This window comes from Pezoporus flaviventris, unplaced genomic scaffold (assembly GCF_033815535.1).
Source record: "Pezoporus flaviventris isolate CSIRO_AGI_PZ_B2104156 unplaced genomic scaffold, CSIRO_AGI_Pfla_v1 ptg000037l, whole genome shotgun sequence".
Taxonomy (NCBI): Eukaryota; Metazoa; Chordata; class Aves; order Psittaciformes; family Psittacidae; genus Pezoporus; species Pezoporus flaviventris.
In genome coordinates this window covers 1,835,405-1,850,231 of record NW_026892585.1, presented here as the reverse complement: position 1 = coordinate 1,850,231, position 14,827 = coordinate 1,835,405, and the positions used below count along the sequence as shown (strand labels likewise).

The 14,827-nt window shown below is 43.4% G+C and overlaps 1 protein-coding gene across 2 annotated transcripts in view; it reads left to right on the top strand.

Moving 5' to 3' along the window:
* The first annotated feature begins 5,730 nt into the window (after positions 1-5,730).
* Positions 5,731-14,827, top strand: part of FBXL2 (F-box and leucine rich repeat protein 2) — a 43,183-nt gene continuing 34,086 nt past the window's right edge. For both annotated transcript variants that reach the window (XM_061464446.1, XM_061464447.1), the window contains exon 1: positions 5,731-5,841. In XM_061464446.1, the coding sequence (XP_061320430.1) occupies positions 5,839-5,841 (3 nt within the window). In that variant the 5' untranslated portion in view covers positions 5,731-5,838. The remainder of the gene's footprint in view (positions 5,842-14,827) is intronic.

Sequence of the window (14,827 nt, the reverse complement as noted above, 5' to 3'; positions counted from 1 at the left end):
TCCTCCAGAAAATTAAACCAGCATCATAATACATGTACCAAAGTAGTACGTATTGCAATGGATAACCTCTATGAAAGCAGACAGCATTTCACTGACAACTAGAAATCCCTTGGAATTTCTTGGCTGTTTCTATTTTCCATATAAGGTATAATTAAAAGAAAAAAACTTAAGTGAAATTCACAGTATGAATTCTTGCACTAATTTCATTGATGTCAGTAGAATTACAGTGGAGATTAACTTAGTTCTGTGACTGTCAAGGAAAGAAGCTGTTATGGATTTTTTTCTGATGTGCCTTTATTTTTTTGATAATGAAAAGACACAAAAATATGTTCTGCATGGATCCATATATTGTCTTTATAGCATATCCAATCTGAAATAAGTATGATTCACTCAAAATCTATTATTCTCTTCACTAAAGTGCTTATTACAGGAGGGAGTTGAAGGGTTGCCATTATGATTTTGTCACCAAACCAAACTGATAGCTGTTTTTAGATCTCATGTATTCCATATTTTAAATATATTTCCTACATAAAAATGCAGAGATTATGGAAATTCTTTAGAAATATGGTCTTGGCCTTGTTTTTGCATGCTTTTCTATCTTATGCACATTTTTCTGGATATGTTACAGCATTTCCAATCAACCATTAGTAATAGGTTTAGCAGTTGCTTCAACCTCCATCAAAATTACTGTCCTCATTTTTATTCCATAGAAGGCAGCTTACCGATTCATCTGCAGACACTTGCTATCCAAAGCAGTGCTTGCTGCTATTAATAGTGAAATCAAAGTAGCAAGTACTTTACCTAGGAATGGGAGTCTGTAGGATTAGGATTGGAGCTGAGGTTGCAAACATTCATTCAATTTTGGAAGGACATTCAGGCAACCCAGGACTCACACTCCAAGTGTATACCATGTTCTGTAACTCCTGCTTTCTAGTTCTAACACTGCCTCTGACCAGCTGTATATTGTTGAATATGGGCCATCTTCAGTGGAAATGTATCTTCTGAAGAGTCCATGAAAATCAAAATTTTCCCTAAGATCTTACACTAAGCAGCAGAGAACATCCTTATAACATTAATATTTATGCTTCACTTGGTACATGTAACTGTGCTTACATCTTGAGGCATCTAATTTCAGGTTCCAGATGCAGTCAATATGGAACAGGTAGGTTCTTAACTTTTCATAGGTCATTACTAAGGGAGTCTGTTTTTCTAATTTAAGCTGCTAATTTAGATGCCTTAAATTCAGCTGTGTCCAAAATTATGCACTCAAGCAACTGAATACAAATAAATCAAAAGCCTCAGGCATCCGGTTCAAAGTGATAATTTGGGAAGGAACCATCACTGAAAGGAGCAGTAAGTCTAAAGGAACCAGAAAGCTGCACAAAATAGGTATCTATGATATTTCTGTCCAGGTTCCCTACTGTGCTCCAACCTTTTGTTGGTGAGCCAGATGAGAAGAGTCTCTCTGTGTTTAAGTCAAATCAAAGTCCGGAGTTTCACAATGTTTACTTTTTCAAAGGATCAAGCACATATTTTACATTGAAGAAATACATGATAAAAATATATATATGATAATGGAAATGGCAGAGGCATGAAATATCTGCTCAGTTAAAGCAACAGCATGTATTCTAAGTTTAGAGAAAGCAGAAATGCTGCCAAGACATTTGACCACAACCATTTTTATTCTCCATGTGAAATTCTAGTATTTATCTTCTCTTCTGCTTTTAGCCAATAAAACTCCACTCAGGTTTCTACCTGCTAAGACAACACAGATGCAGTAATTCTCAGCTTACCTGACCAAAGCTTATCTACATTAAAATGTTTTTATTTTGCAGTTGCAAAGTAATATTATTAGAAAATTCCCAGACACAATGTACAGTGTAGAACAGGTTTAACAAACTTCATTTTCAAACTGCAGAATTGTTGGATGCTACCACACTAAACTCAGAGTAGGTCTACTAAACTTTACCAGTAATATGAGTGTAACAACAAAAAACATCTGTCTGGTACTTTTATGCAAATAAATATCCATACTTTACCCCAAAACACAAAGCTCAGACAAAAATCTTTGCAAAAGATCTGTAGGAGTTCACATTTTTATCTTTGAGTGGTGTACAAATGTCTGTAGATGAAAAAGGAAGAAGCAGAAAGCACAGCAGCACAGTGTATGAGCAAAGGATTTTACTGCACTTTGTAAAGGGTATATACTATTCCATCACTGCTTCTGTCATGCTAATATGTTTTCACATGAATGCAACAAATGGGAACAAATGCAAGAAAGTATTAAACAGTATGTTTTATTGACATCTATTTTAACACAGACAGAAGATTAGGACATGCAATAAAAGCCACTCCACTTGTGAACCTAAGTTTTATTTGCAACCACACAAATCTTACTACAATGACTTTTTATTCCTCCAATTTTGACTTCAGTTTTTTGAGCACAGCTCTAAGCCAAATATATGCTAAGCCACTGGGGAAGCCATACATGGTCAAACTGCTACCACAAGTCTGTGCTGCATGGAAAATTAGTCTATATCTGTGTACGTTGATAGATGCATGCAACAGCAGTTGAACATATGTACTATGTCCTTGTCAGGAACATGTCAACTCTCCAAACTGTTACCAAACTAGTTTTCCCAAACAAGGGTAAATCTCAACACTTCTTACTTAAACTAGAATTTTCAACACTTACTTAAACTAGAATTAAATTAAAAGCACCTGAGCAGAGATCCTTCTGCATGGCAAATGAAAGCATGCTCTGAGAAAACACTTCAAATGTACCATGTCAGAAGAAGTACACGTAGAGAATTCTGGAGCTGGTTATGGAGGAATTTCTATAGCAGCTCTCTGATTTGGTGCTTATTGAGCTACGCCAGTGGGTGAGGATAACCAACTGTATATGCACTTACAGGAGTAGTGCCATGGCTTATCAAACCCTCACACATAGATAATAATGGTCAAGCATTGCCAACGCATTCTTTCAGCGACTCTGTTGAAGTTCAAAGACTATATGGTTGAATCTTTGCTCTTTACTGCTGCAAAGATTCACCAACATGGAACTGAGATTAAAAGCACCACTTCAATTTGTTTTGAAATAATGGGAATGTAATGAAAGGGCCAACCTTCACCTCTCAAAACTAGGAAAAAAGGTTTATGGGAATGTCTTAAACACAAAGCTGACATGCGTCATCTTTCTCTGACTCAAGACACTATCTGGTTGATGTTCAGAAGACTTCCTTATTTGTCTGGAATTTCCTGATATAGGGCAGCATGGTCAGAGCCACTCTGCAGGGACAACAACCAGGCTGCCATGCATTAAGACCACCTGGGACATACCCATAGCTCTGCATAGCTGGGTCAAATATGACCTGTGACCAAAATATGGTCACGCAGCCCCTCATGGCCTCAGGACCCAGCTTCCTCAAGGATGCAAGTCCTCATCCCAGATGCAGGGCTTTGAGTTTGTCTTGGCCAAGCGTCCTGAGATTCCCATCTGCAGGTTGCCAGGATCCCTCTGAGTGGCTGCCCTGAGAGCAAGTTACGTGTTTCTCACCGTCCAGGAATGAGGTGGCTGCGGATGCACTGGGTCACTTCGTCAGGTCACTGATTTGGACACCCACAAATTATCTGGATAGGGCAGGATATTCCCAACCTATGGTATGTGCACAACTAGCGGTATACAAGTAACCTTTGAGAAGGCAACAGAAACACAGAAGTATAAATCCTGGCACAAAGCTGGCATGTCCTGATGCTGGTTTGGGGGGAAAAAAAAGCAAGTTTGGGAAGTCTTGATCTTTTAGTTGTTACAGGGCAGTGCATGAAAAGCCATGTCAGACTTAAAACATCATCTGCATATGCCCTAATGTGAACATGCACAACATAGCAAGACAGCATCCTAGAAACAAGATCACTGACCATTTGTTACTCATAATGGTAATCAACAGACATGGACTTTCCTGTCACAACCATTTAACTTAAGGAAAGACGAGCTCTTTCAGATCCAGTGTAGGAGTTTAAGAAGTTAGCTGCCTACAACCACATTGTGGTTTAACCCCAGCCAGCAGCTAAGTAACGCGCAGCTGCTTGCTCACCCCTTCCTCTCTAAGTAGAGCTAGCTGGGAATTTTTGGGATGAACGAATTCTCCATCACAAACTACTGCTGTGTTTTGCTTGAAAACAGGACACTGAACATGGATATATTCTCTTAACACTAGGGATGTACATCCTGAGACATTCTGCAGACAGGAAATGGAGAAGACAGGTCAGGATGTATATGCTTCTGTACACAAGTCTCGTTTCCACAACTAATTGCTTACACTTGACAAAATTCAAGTCAATCTAAAGGGGGTTTGAGTAAGCTTTTCCTGAATTTTCAAGTGATACCACAACAAAAGTCAACGTGCACTTTTGCCTCCTGTCTTGCCTCCCTTGCACAAACAGATCCCAATTGGACTAATCATCCTGAATGTCTCCTAATCGAACATTGGTTTTATTTTGCAATGTGCCTTCTTTTTGCAAAACTATTTTATCTTCAGGTTGCTGCAACTTGAAAAGATTCTAGCTCCATAAATTCCTTTTACTGTATGGATAGAAAAATCTGTCATCTTTATAACACTGTCCAGATGTTTGCATTGGACTAAAAAAATGTCATCTTTTTTGTTTCAATTTTTCTAAGTGTGAGCCAATAGAACATTGAAGCTGCTGGTCCGGGCATCCTGCAATTCAGCTGAACATGGCCAAATTGTTTATACATATTTCACATTTCGGAGGCTTTCTTCCCTACTACACAAACCAGACCAACTGTACGAACCGGGTCATTCCCTGAAGCCTGGAGAGCAGAGCATGGTAGCTTCAGAGATGTGCCAACAAATGGTATGTGCATGTACCAACTATTTCCATGCAGGTTCTGAGAAAGGACACTTGAGTAAGAAACCATTTTTTTTTACTGTTATTCAGACCAGAATGTTTCGTTCCTCACAGGAATGAATGCAGTCCGTCTGTCCCAAAGAGCAAGCTCCAGTTACTCTGCAATGGCCACTTGTGTTTCTTAGAAAGCTGAAGGACTGAATCAACAGAAAACAGACCGTGCTGGGGTAATTTTTTCTCTCATCTCCTTGTTTTTGCATGTGGTGTTGTGACTGCTGAGCAGATGTGCTATTAACAATATTGTATTTGGCTCTGGCAGCGGTGCTCACAGGAGCAAGCCGCGCATGCAAGGCTTTAGAGCGCTTCCCTCTCTGACAGACAAGCTTTTGTGGGGTTTTCCGTAGCAATTTAGGAGGTTGCCACCCCCAGCAACCCCTCCGGTTTATAAGGCACTATCTCAGGACTAAACATGTCACCATACATGTGACATGCATACCAGCAGCCAATACGCCGGGCTGCAAACCGGAGGGGCAGGGGGCAGCTGCTGCCCTGCCAAAACCAGAACACCTTCAGACACCGGACCCTCCTCACCTGCGAGCACACAGCCTGCTCTAAACCCCAAAAGCCCACTGGCGAGGGCTCCCATGTCCTACCACCGGGAGGAGCCGGGCTCCCTCAAGGGGCTGACAGGCTGCGAACCCACCTACCCTGACAGCCGCCATGACACCGCCCCCCCCCCCCCCTTCCTCTCACGGAGCCACCTGAGGCGAGAGGGAGGGGCTCGCAGCCGAGGGGGCGGAGCCGGGGCGGCCCGGCCCCACCGCGCAGGGGCGGTGCCGGTCACATGGTGCTGGCGGCGGCCCCGCCCCGCCCCGGCTCCGGCGGCGCGCTCGCGCAGGCGTTGCACCTGGCGCCCTCTTCGGGGCTCGCCGTCTCCAGGACAACCGGCCTCGCCGCGGCGCCTCTGCCATGGTGAGCCTGGGGCCCGGCCCGGCCCGGCCCGGCCCGCCGCGCCGCTCCCCTTCACCCTCTGCCGCCGCCGGGCTTTAGGGGGGCTGGCTCGGCCACTTGGGGTCCGGGGCGGGGAGCGGCGGCGAGGTGGGACGGGCAGGTGATGATAGGGCGGGTGGAGCCGCCGCCGTGGGGAGAGAGTTCTGTCGGGGACGTGTAGAGCGGCTGCCGGGCCGGGCGGCAGGCGGGCCCCTCAGCCCGAGGGGAGGGAGGGAGGCGGCCCGGCCAGGCGGAACGTCTGCGCTTGGCGGGCGGAGTAGACAGGGTACGGGTGTGCGTGAGCAGTGGCGGTGCGGATGTGGTGCTGGGCGGGCTGTGTCGTTCGCGGCTGTAGCGGTGGAGAGAGTGTGTGTGTGTGTCTGTAGCAGGTGGGGCTGCTGTAAGCACAGGCAGGGCGGGCACAGCCTGCGTGTCTGTGGTGAGGTGTGGCGAGTGCGTGTCCTCCCCGTGTAGCGCCGGAGCAGCCATGGTTGGAGTCCGGCTGTGTGCAGAGCGGGTCAGGTGTGGCAGGGGTGTGCTGTCCCGCTGTGTAGCACGGGAGGGGTAATGTGTATGGGTGTGTAAAGCGGCTGGGGCGTGACAGAGGTGCCTCGTCCCCCCGTTATGGAGTAGGGAGGAAGGTAACGTGTGTGTCGGTGCGCAGGGCAGTGTCACGCTGTGGGTGCATGCGGTGCTGTGCTGTATGCTTATGCATGTGCAGTAAGCCAGGGTGTGGCCTGGGATGTGTATGTATAAAAGATGTACAGTAGGTCATGAGCATAATATATAACATGTCTGCGTGTGTGTGCATCTGCTATGATTTCGTCTTCAGTTATGTCTGTGTGTTGTAGCAGAGATTTAACATTGCTTGCAGGGAAATGACATGGCATCCTATGTATCTAGCTGTGTTTGTATACTGCTGTCTGGTATGGGCTTCTGCCTCTGTGCGTATATATAGTGAATATTGGGTGTGGCATAATATGGGGATGTTTTTATAGGCACGTATTCTGTGGGTGTGGCAAGGATTATCTGTACTTTTTATATGCATGTAGCACACATAAGGGATGGTATTTTGTGTCTATAGAGTGCCGGTTGTTTCTATGTATAAGTATGCCTAGCTGTAATGCTTTAACGCACAGATGTGTTTATAATGGATTTGCGGGGGGTGTGTGGTGGGCATGAGGTTTGTTGCATCTGCATGTGGAGGTATAGTGTCATGTAGGTGTGGGGAGAGTGCAGCAAAGGAGGAAGAGGTTGGTTGAGGTTTGCTCTGTGGGTATAATACGCGGGGATGCGATACGGTATGTGTACACAGTGAGTGGCGGGAGAGAGGTGCATCATGGCGGTTGTGAGAGGAGATGGCAAGGTGTGTAAGGGGGAGCGAGTAGGAATGGACACGGCATGTTGGGAAAGGGCACTGGTATGATCGCTGTCTTCAGTGATGCCTTACTGCTTTGCAGTGATAGTTACAGTGGTAGATATAGGAAGAAGGCATAGTTGCTAGCCTCTCACACATAAAGAAAATCATTTTGTGCCTGTTTATGTGTGTAACAATAGTGGGTTTCGTGTGGCAAGTTCTAGGGAGGGAGCACTCAGCCTTGCAAAGCGATGGAAAGAAGGGGAGGCCATGAGGGGAGATGACGGGTGGCCGTGAGGGGAGAGGAGAGATGGCCATGAGGGGAGATCATGAAGGGAGAGGAGGGATGGCCATGAGGGAAGATCATGAAGGGAGAGGAGGGATGGCCATGAGGGGAGATCATGAAGGGAGAGGAGGGATGGCCATGAGGGAAGATCATGAGGGGAGAGGAGGGATGGCCATGAGGGAAGATCATGAAGGGAGAGGAGGGATGGCCATGAGGGGAGATCATGAAGGGAGAGGAGGGATGGCCATGAGGGGAGATCATGAAGGGAGAGGAGGGATGGCCATGAGGGAAGATCATGAGGGGAGAGGAGGGATGGCCATGAGGGAAGGTCATGAAGGGAGAGGAGGGATGGCCGTGAGGGAAGATCGTGAGGGGAGAGGAGGGGTGCCATGAAGGAAGGGGTGCCATGAGGGGAGATCACGAGGGGAGAGGAGGGGTGCCATGAGGGGAGAGAAGGGGTGCCATGAGGGGAGATTGTGAGGGGAAAGGAGGGGTGCCATGAGGGAAGATCGTGAGGGGAAAGGAGGGGTGGCCATGAGGGAAGATCATGAAGGCAGAGGAGCAACGGCCATGAGGGGAGATCATGAGGGGAAAGGAGGGGTGCCATGAGGGGAGATCGTGAAGGGAGGGGAGGGGTGGCCATGAGGGAAGTTCATGAGGGGAGAGAAGGGGTGCCATGAGGGGAGATCGTGAGGGGAAAGGAGGGAGCGCCATAGCGAAGGTCGTGAGGGGAGAGAAGAGGTGGCCCTCAGGGGAGAGCAAGGTCATCTGTGGGGGTGTGAAGGGCAGCCATGGGGGCTAGTGGCAACAGCTTTACAAGTGTGGGCCACTGCGAGAGGTGGAGGTTATGAGGGGCAGCTGTAAGGGGAGATCAGTTTGCCCATATTGGCATGGTTTAGTGGTGGGCTTGGTAGTCCTGAGGTAACGGTTGGACTTGGTGATCTTAAAAGTCCTTTTCAGTCTAGTTGGTTCTATGAGTCTATGGAGCATATCCCTGTGGTGGTGTAACTTTTCTTCCTTGCATAAAGGCTTCTTTGTGCTCCTTCTCTTTAATTCTGAGATGTGATTTGTTGCTACATGGAGGAGTAAGCAGTGAATGAGGCTGTGGATGGTATAATACTGGTGATTATGATGTTACTTAATGACATGTCCTTCTTCACATTAGTATTCCATCACATGTCTTACTCCACATCCGAGAATATACAGTACCTTAAAAGTCAATTGAATAAAATGGATTTATGTCATGTTCTAAACTTAGGACAATTGCAGACTGAAAAACAGCAAACAAAATATTTGTAAACTGTTTCACAATAGAAGTAAATATTTTCCATTGACCAAACTCCAGGTATGGAGTTTTCCTGCGTGGTCCATTTTGGCATTCCTGATTAGAAACCTGTAGCAATCTAAACTCAGCAGACATAGAATCTGCAAAGAGCACTGAATTGTTGTTGGAACAACACAGGTAAAATTGCAGAAATTATGCTGGATAAGCCTTACTGCTGTGCAGGTTCTTGTATTGGGCAGCTCCTTAGTTGCACATCACAGGTGATAAGAAAAGGATGAAATAGCATCACTTTAAAAGTCTTTTCATATTTTCATATATTAAATTCAGTGAATACTTATACTTGAATTGCTCTGTTACAGAGTTAGTCCTGTTTCGATTGCTCTTTCCCTCTTAATTCCTTATAGCTGCATAGTTTAAAATTCAAGAAGTATGAGGAAGGGATTAATTTTGGCCAGTTAACACCAGCCCTTTTAGTATAGGGAATGCACATGGTCCTAGAAATCAGAAGGTCCATCAGCTTATTGCTTGTTTATTTTGACAATGAATATTTAGTCATCTCAGTTAAAATGAGGGTTAACACTGGGCTAGCAGATGTGGAAAGTTTGAAAGTCAGATTTTCACTGGAGCATGGCAACTATTTTTAGGTTAGTGTAGAAAAATAGTACTAATCTGGCACTGTGACAGTATTGATCTGAATGCCAACAGAAAGCTGCACAGGGGCAGTACTTCAGCTGTTTTGTCAATGAAGAAATCAGAATAACTGCACTAATTTAATATTAATTGTTATCAACTTCTGTAAGAGTTCTGGTAGTGTTTCTGCTGAATCAGAAATACACATACATGGCATATGCTAAGTAGGACAAAACCAGATGATGTTGTGACACCAAAAAGTTCTTCCTTGCAGTTCAGACAGTAGCCTCAAGATAGGTTAGGCGAGCCGCAACATTCACTTGCATTCTTTCTAATAACCTTTTTAGGAAGATGATCCTCTATTGATTTCTTTGGGTTTGTTTTGGTGTTGTTTTTTTTTTAACCTCTTTATGTTTTAGCACAATGCAAAGACTGTTACAGTTTCTGATTGTACTTGAGCTATGTATTTTGGGTGACTTGATTGGAATGCAATAGGGCTGGAGTCCAGCTGTCTGAGCTTTTACAAAACAGCTTTCCCACTTGAACTTTTAACAGAGGGTGGGATATTCTAATAGTAAAGCTTCCAAATGGGAAGATTGTAAACAGAGTAACTTCTAAATGTCGAGTTAGGTTTGCATTGTTAAAAATGCAGGAAATCTTTATCCACTGTTACAACAGAAAAAGGTACCTTAAGGCATTGAAAGAGTATAACGATGAACTTAAAATTCACAGCATGCTGGTATCTGCTCTGTCAATTCCGTGTTTATTTTTCAGGATCAAGAAATTAAGTGTATGTCTACCAAAGTTTAAACTAGTTGTTCTTTAGTTTGAAGGGTTTTTTTCCTAGTAGCTTCTAGAGATCAAACTTCTCAGACTGATTTTTTGAAAGAATTAACTGTGCTATGAATGTCTCTAAATCTGTGTATGTGTATAGCCCGATTCTACAAGACTGCATGAAACCAGGTGTCTTATACTTATGATGAGATTGACATTAATTTGAGTACGTTCCCTGTGAACCATGTTGTGGTGGAAGCTGCCTTACCTTCTATTTCAGTATGTCTTGTGTAGAGTCTCAGAGTTGCTTGAATGGTCAAAAGTAAGTTCCTTGCTCCCGTGTTTTGAACTGAGGCTCTTGCAAATTGCGTTTGAGTGTCTGATGCATAAGGAGGAATTTGTTATTTACCTGACCAAGAAAAAGAATGCACAGAATCTGTAGGATGCATAGTTTCTGCTGACTTCAATAACCTCTCTACTATGCTTACCAGTCCCCTGTCTCCACACTCCACCCCTACCCTCCAAAAAACCACTAGAACACAACCCCAAGCAAAACTACAGTATGAATGTAAGTGTCTAAGCCGGCTGAAATAATTTCTGTTGGGTACAGAGCGGTAATGGAAATGCAACAATAGTTGCATTGTTTAAAGTAAAGGGCACCTCAGGTGATAAAATCAACTCCAGCCAATCTCTTGAGTGATTCCCTTTGGGTTGTTAGCATTACCTTAGAGGAACCACTGCACTCCTGCTAGAGGAGGACTGGAACTGGAAATGTGCCCTTTTCTGGGCTTGCACATTTGTGACTACTTGGAACCACAAGCTACTGCTCTGTAGACCACAAGAAAGTACTTTAAATTTGGTATCAAGCTGCTACCCTTAAAATATTGGCCATACTTCATGGTATACTCTCTTTCTCTATCCCCGTGTTTTCCCGTGTTGTTCTTCAGGCAGAAAGAAATAGTAAACTCTGTTTTTGTTGGATTTGATTGCTGTTCAACTGGTTAACCAGTATGTTCTGTAAATTTAAATCAATAAGGAGACAAGACATCAAATCTGCATAAATGTGAAACTCTACCCGTATGTCAAGTTTGTCTTCAGAGGTTGAAACTGAGGTTAGAGCTTCACAGAGGAAAGGCATTTCCATATCATGACTTGAAGTTACTCAGTAGTTATCTAAATATTAAGGGGCAAAATGTCTGCATGTGCTTGTTGTTCTAAAAAATGGTCTATAATGTACTTCTTAAGCAGAAGTATCAAGGTTATTCTGTGTCTGCAGAAATTCAAGAACCAGAAACTTTGGTAAATACTAGCAATTAAGTGAGTGTCCAGTTTCTCTTCTAAATTTCAACCTCTTTCTTGGAAGAGTTTGAAAAAGATGTTTTGGAAATGGTACTGTGATACTGTTTCCTTTGAAGTCAGTTATTATTGCTGCTTGTAATCATTAAGAGGTACCTAATTTTGTCTTTTATAACTGAAAGCTATTATTAATTATATACTACATATATGGCTTGTGCAGCTGCAACACAGATTCTGTGTCATCTTTTTTTTTTCTGGTTCATGCTCTCAGGAAATTGCCTCACAGAGAAGGTTTGTTCTTTGTAATGAAGATTTCCCATACTCAGTACTAGAAAACCAGCAGTTTTGACATAGTGTTTATGATACAGATCAAGCACTGCTATGAAATGGATTTGTAGAAGCTATAGAGTAATTTCTGGAATGAACAATAGCTTTTAAGTCTCAAATATATTTTTGAAGAGCAGTTACATTGGGAGGAAATATTAATACTCCATTTTTTGGTTTCACACATGCTTAGGAGATGGGATTCTGCTTTTATCCATGCAGTCAGGACTTAAGCTGTAGTTTCATTTGCAGGTTTAGCTAAGTACAGTAAGAAAAAGAATTGCCTTTCTGGATTTGGGGTTGTGTAGCTGGAGGGAGAACTGTGGCAGTCGAAATTAAGAATGGTGCAAACTCCTGGGGAAATGGAGCTGCAGAAGAATCTCTATGTACGCGCTCTGTGATGGTTTCAGGTCGCCATTGTTATGCTGTGTCAGTTTGTATGCTAGTATTGGAGACTGTGAGTAAAACTTAGCCATATGTATGTCAGTAAAACCAGCTATATGGAGAAGTGATGATTCAGAGGAGTTTTGAAAGGTGTACTCTTAAGGGCTCTGAATCTGTGGATGGCTGAGACTGAATGGCTATGCCTAACCAGATATTACTGCACCAAAAGAAAGGGACACTGACTTTTGTCTCGGGCTTGTTTTTCAGAAACCTGTCATGCTCTGAGTATCTGAGAATGTATATTTAATGGCATAATTCTTCAAGACTGCATGAAACCAAATAGGGTATTTTTATGATGAAACCGACTGTAATTTGAGCACACAGTCCCTGTGAATTTTGTGATGGAAGCTGCCTTGTAATCCATCCCAGTATTTCTGCTTACAATTTCAATGTTACGTGAGTGGTCAAAGGAAAGTAGTTTTCTCTGGTGTTTTGAGCTTAGGCTTTTGCAAATTGAATTTGAGTCTCTGCTTGATGCTTAAGGAGCGATTTGTTCTTTGCTTGGTCAAGAAAAAGAAAGCACAGAATCTGCATGATGCACCGTCTACCCTTGTGATGGGCTACAGTCAACAATTGCTTCATCGATCTCATTTTAATTTTCTGCCACAGGTCTTTTGATCTCCAAGCCCATAAAGTAGATGATACGGGTTTTCCCATCTTCTGCTTTAAACTGATTTGTAGATTTGACTGTTAATTGAATGCTTTGTTCTGGTTTTTAGGAATAATATCTAAGTGCTTCATCATTTTGTTTAAATTTGGAAGCACATAACCTTAAAAAAGGAATAATGGATAAATATCTGAAGAAGGAAATAGTCATTAAAATCATCTTTTAAAAGAAAAGAAACTGGAGAAAAGATTTACCAGTCAGTATATGACTAATAAAAGATGAGGGTAAAACTTTGTCAAACCTGTTTTTTCAGCTGTCTCTTTATATGTGTTTACAGAATATGCAGGGATACAATTAACAGCTTTTTCCAAATTTCTTACTGTTTAAGCAGTAGTTGTTGGATTACTTGTTATCTATTTATTTATTCCCTGCATCGAGCTGAAACAAGTCTCTAGTTATGAAAGATTAGGTAAGAGATAGTTTACTTTGCCATGCAGTTTGGGTTTGTTTTGCCATCTCTGCTAGTGGTTAGAACAAGATGTATCTCTTTGGTTTGTATCATAATTTACATGAATTAAGTGCTTACATGAATCTGTCACAGCACCTTAAATAACAGCAGTGGTAAGACAGTAGTATGTGAAAGTATGCTTAATATCTGGGGCTAGTTCAGAGGATTGCTGTCTCATTGGTGACTTTATAGGAGATGAGGCTAAGTCTTGCATTAAAGAACAGCCAGATCAGCTAACAGGTCAGGCTGTTAGGCCTTTCTCCCTTGGTTGCTTGCAGTAAGTAAGTCATACTATTGAAAGGGCTTGATTGGTGATTTCCAAATATGTTGTTGGCAGTAGGTGACAGCCCTTCTGAAAAACACACGGAAAAGGGTGATGTGAGTAGTTAGGTCAACTGAAAATTGTGTGATCAAGACAGCAGTCAAAGCAACCTCCAGGCACCTCCTACTCCATGTTAAGAGCTGGAACAGCCAAAGGCCTCGAGATAGAGTTGAGCAGCTACGGACATCAGCTCTGAAGTTCACAAATGACCTTGATCAGTCACCCAGTGAGAACAGGACCTTGCAAAGCCAGACTGATTCCCTCCAGTAAAATGTGAATGATGTGGTATGAATACCAGTGCTGGCAAAACAAGAATGATGGGTCTTCTGGAAGAAAACCAAGCAGCAAAGTGGGCAGTGTGGCCAGCTGCTTCTGCCTGGCAGGTTTTAATATATTGGACAGTATGTACTTTGGGGAAACTTTAAAAGCAGTATAGCGCTTACAGGCAGCCCTAGGTCAGTGGAAGACGTTATCAAAAGGCAGAGAGATGTTCATAGGCATATTTTATAGAATCACAGAATGGTTTGGGTTGGAAGGAACCTTAAAGCTCGTCCAGTTCCAACCCACTGCTGTGGCAGGGGCATCTTCCACTAGACCAGGTTGCTCAAAGCCCTGTCCAACCTGGTATGTGATCTTGTTCACCGAAGGTGGGCCTTAATTGTTTAAGCTGACTAACACAGTAAGTACAAAAGTATTTCGTATGAGGTACTAGTTGCTTTTATTGGTCAGTTTGTCACAGTGCAGGAAGAGAAGAGATCCCGAGGAAAGAACAGAGAACCAGTAGGTGTCTGTCTGGCAGCAAGGAGGAAGCTGTGAGCCTACTGAAGGCAATGCCCTGAGCTCTGGTAGAGGGTCCAAGGGAAAAAGAGGTTAGTGACCAAAACAGACCAGAATGGCTGGGATTTTAAAGTGCACAAAGTCAAAGCTTGTGATGGAGCATGGTGAGCAGCTTGAGCATAGGAGTGAGAGCCTTTAGGGCAAATAGTGTCTGTTGTTGAAACGAAAGACTTGGCCATTCTGTCTCTGCTCTAGGCAAGCTTGGTTTGAGATGGGCTTGCCTTTCAAGGTTCACTTTGGTGTGTCATAATTTTATTGATACAGAAAGCTTTACCATGAGTTCTAATGTAACAGCAGT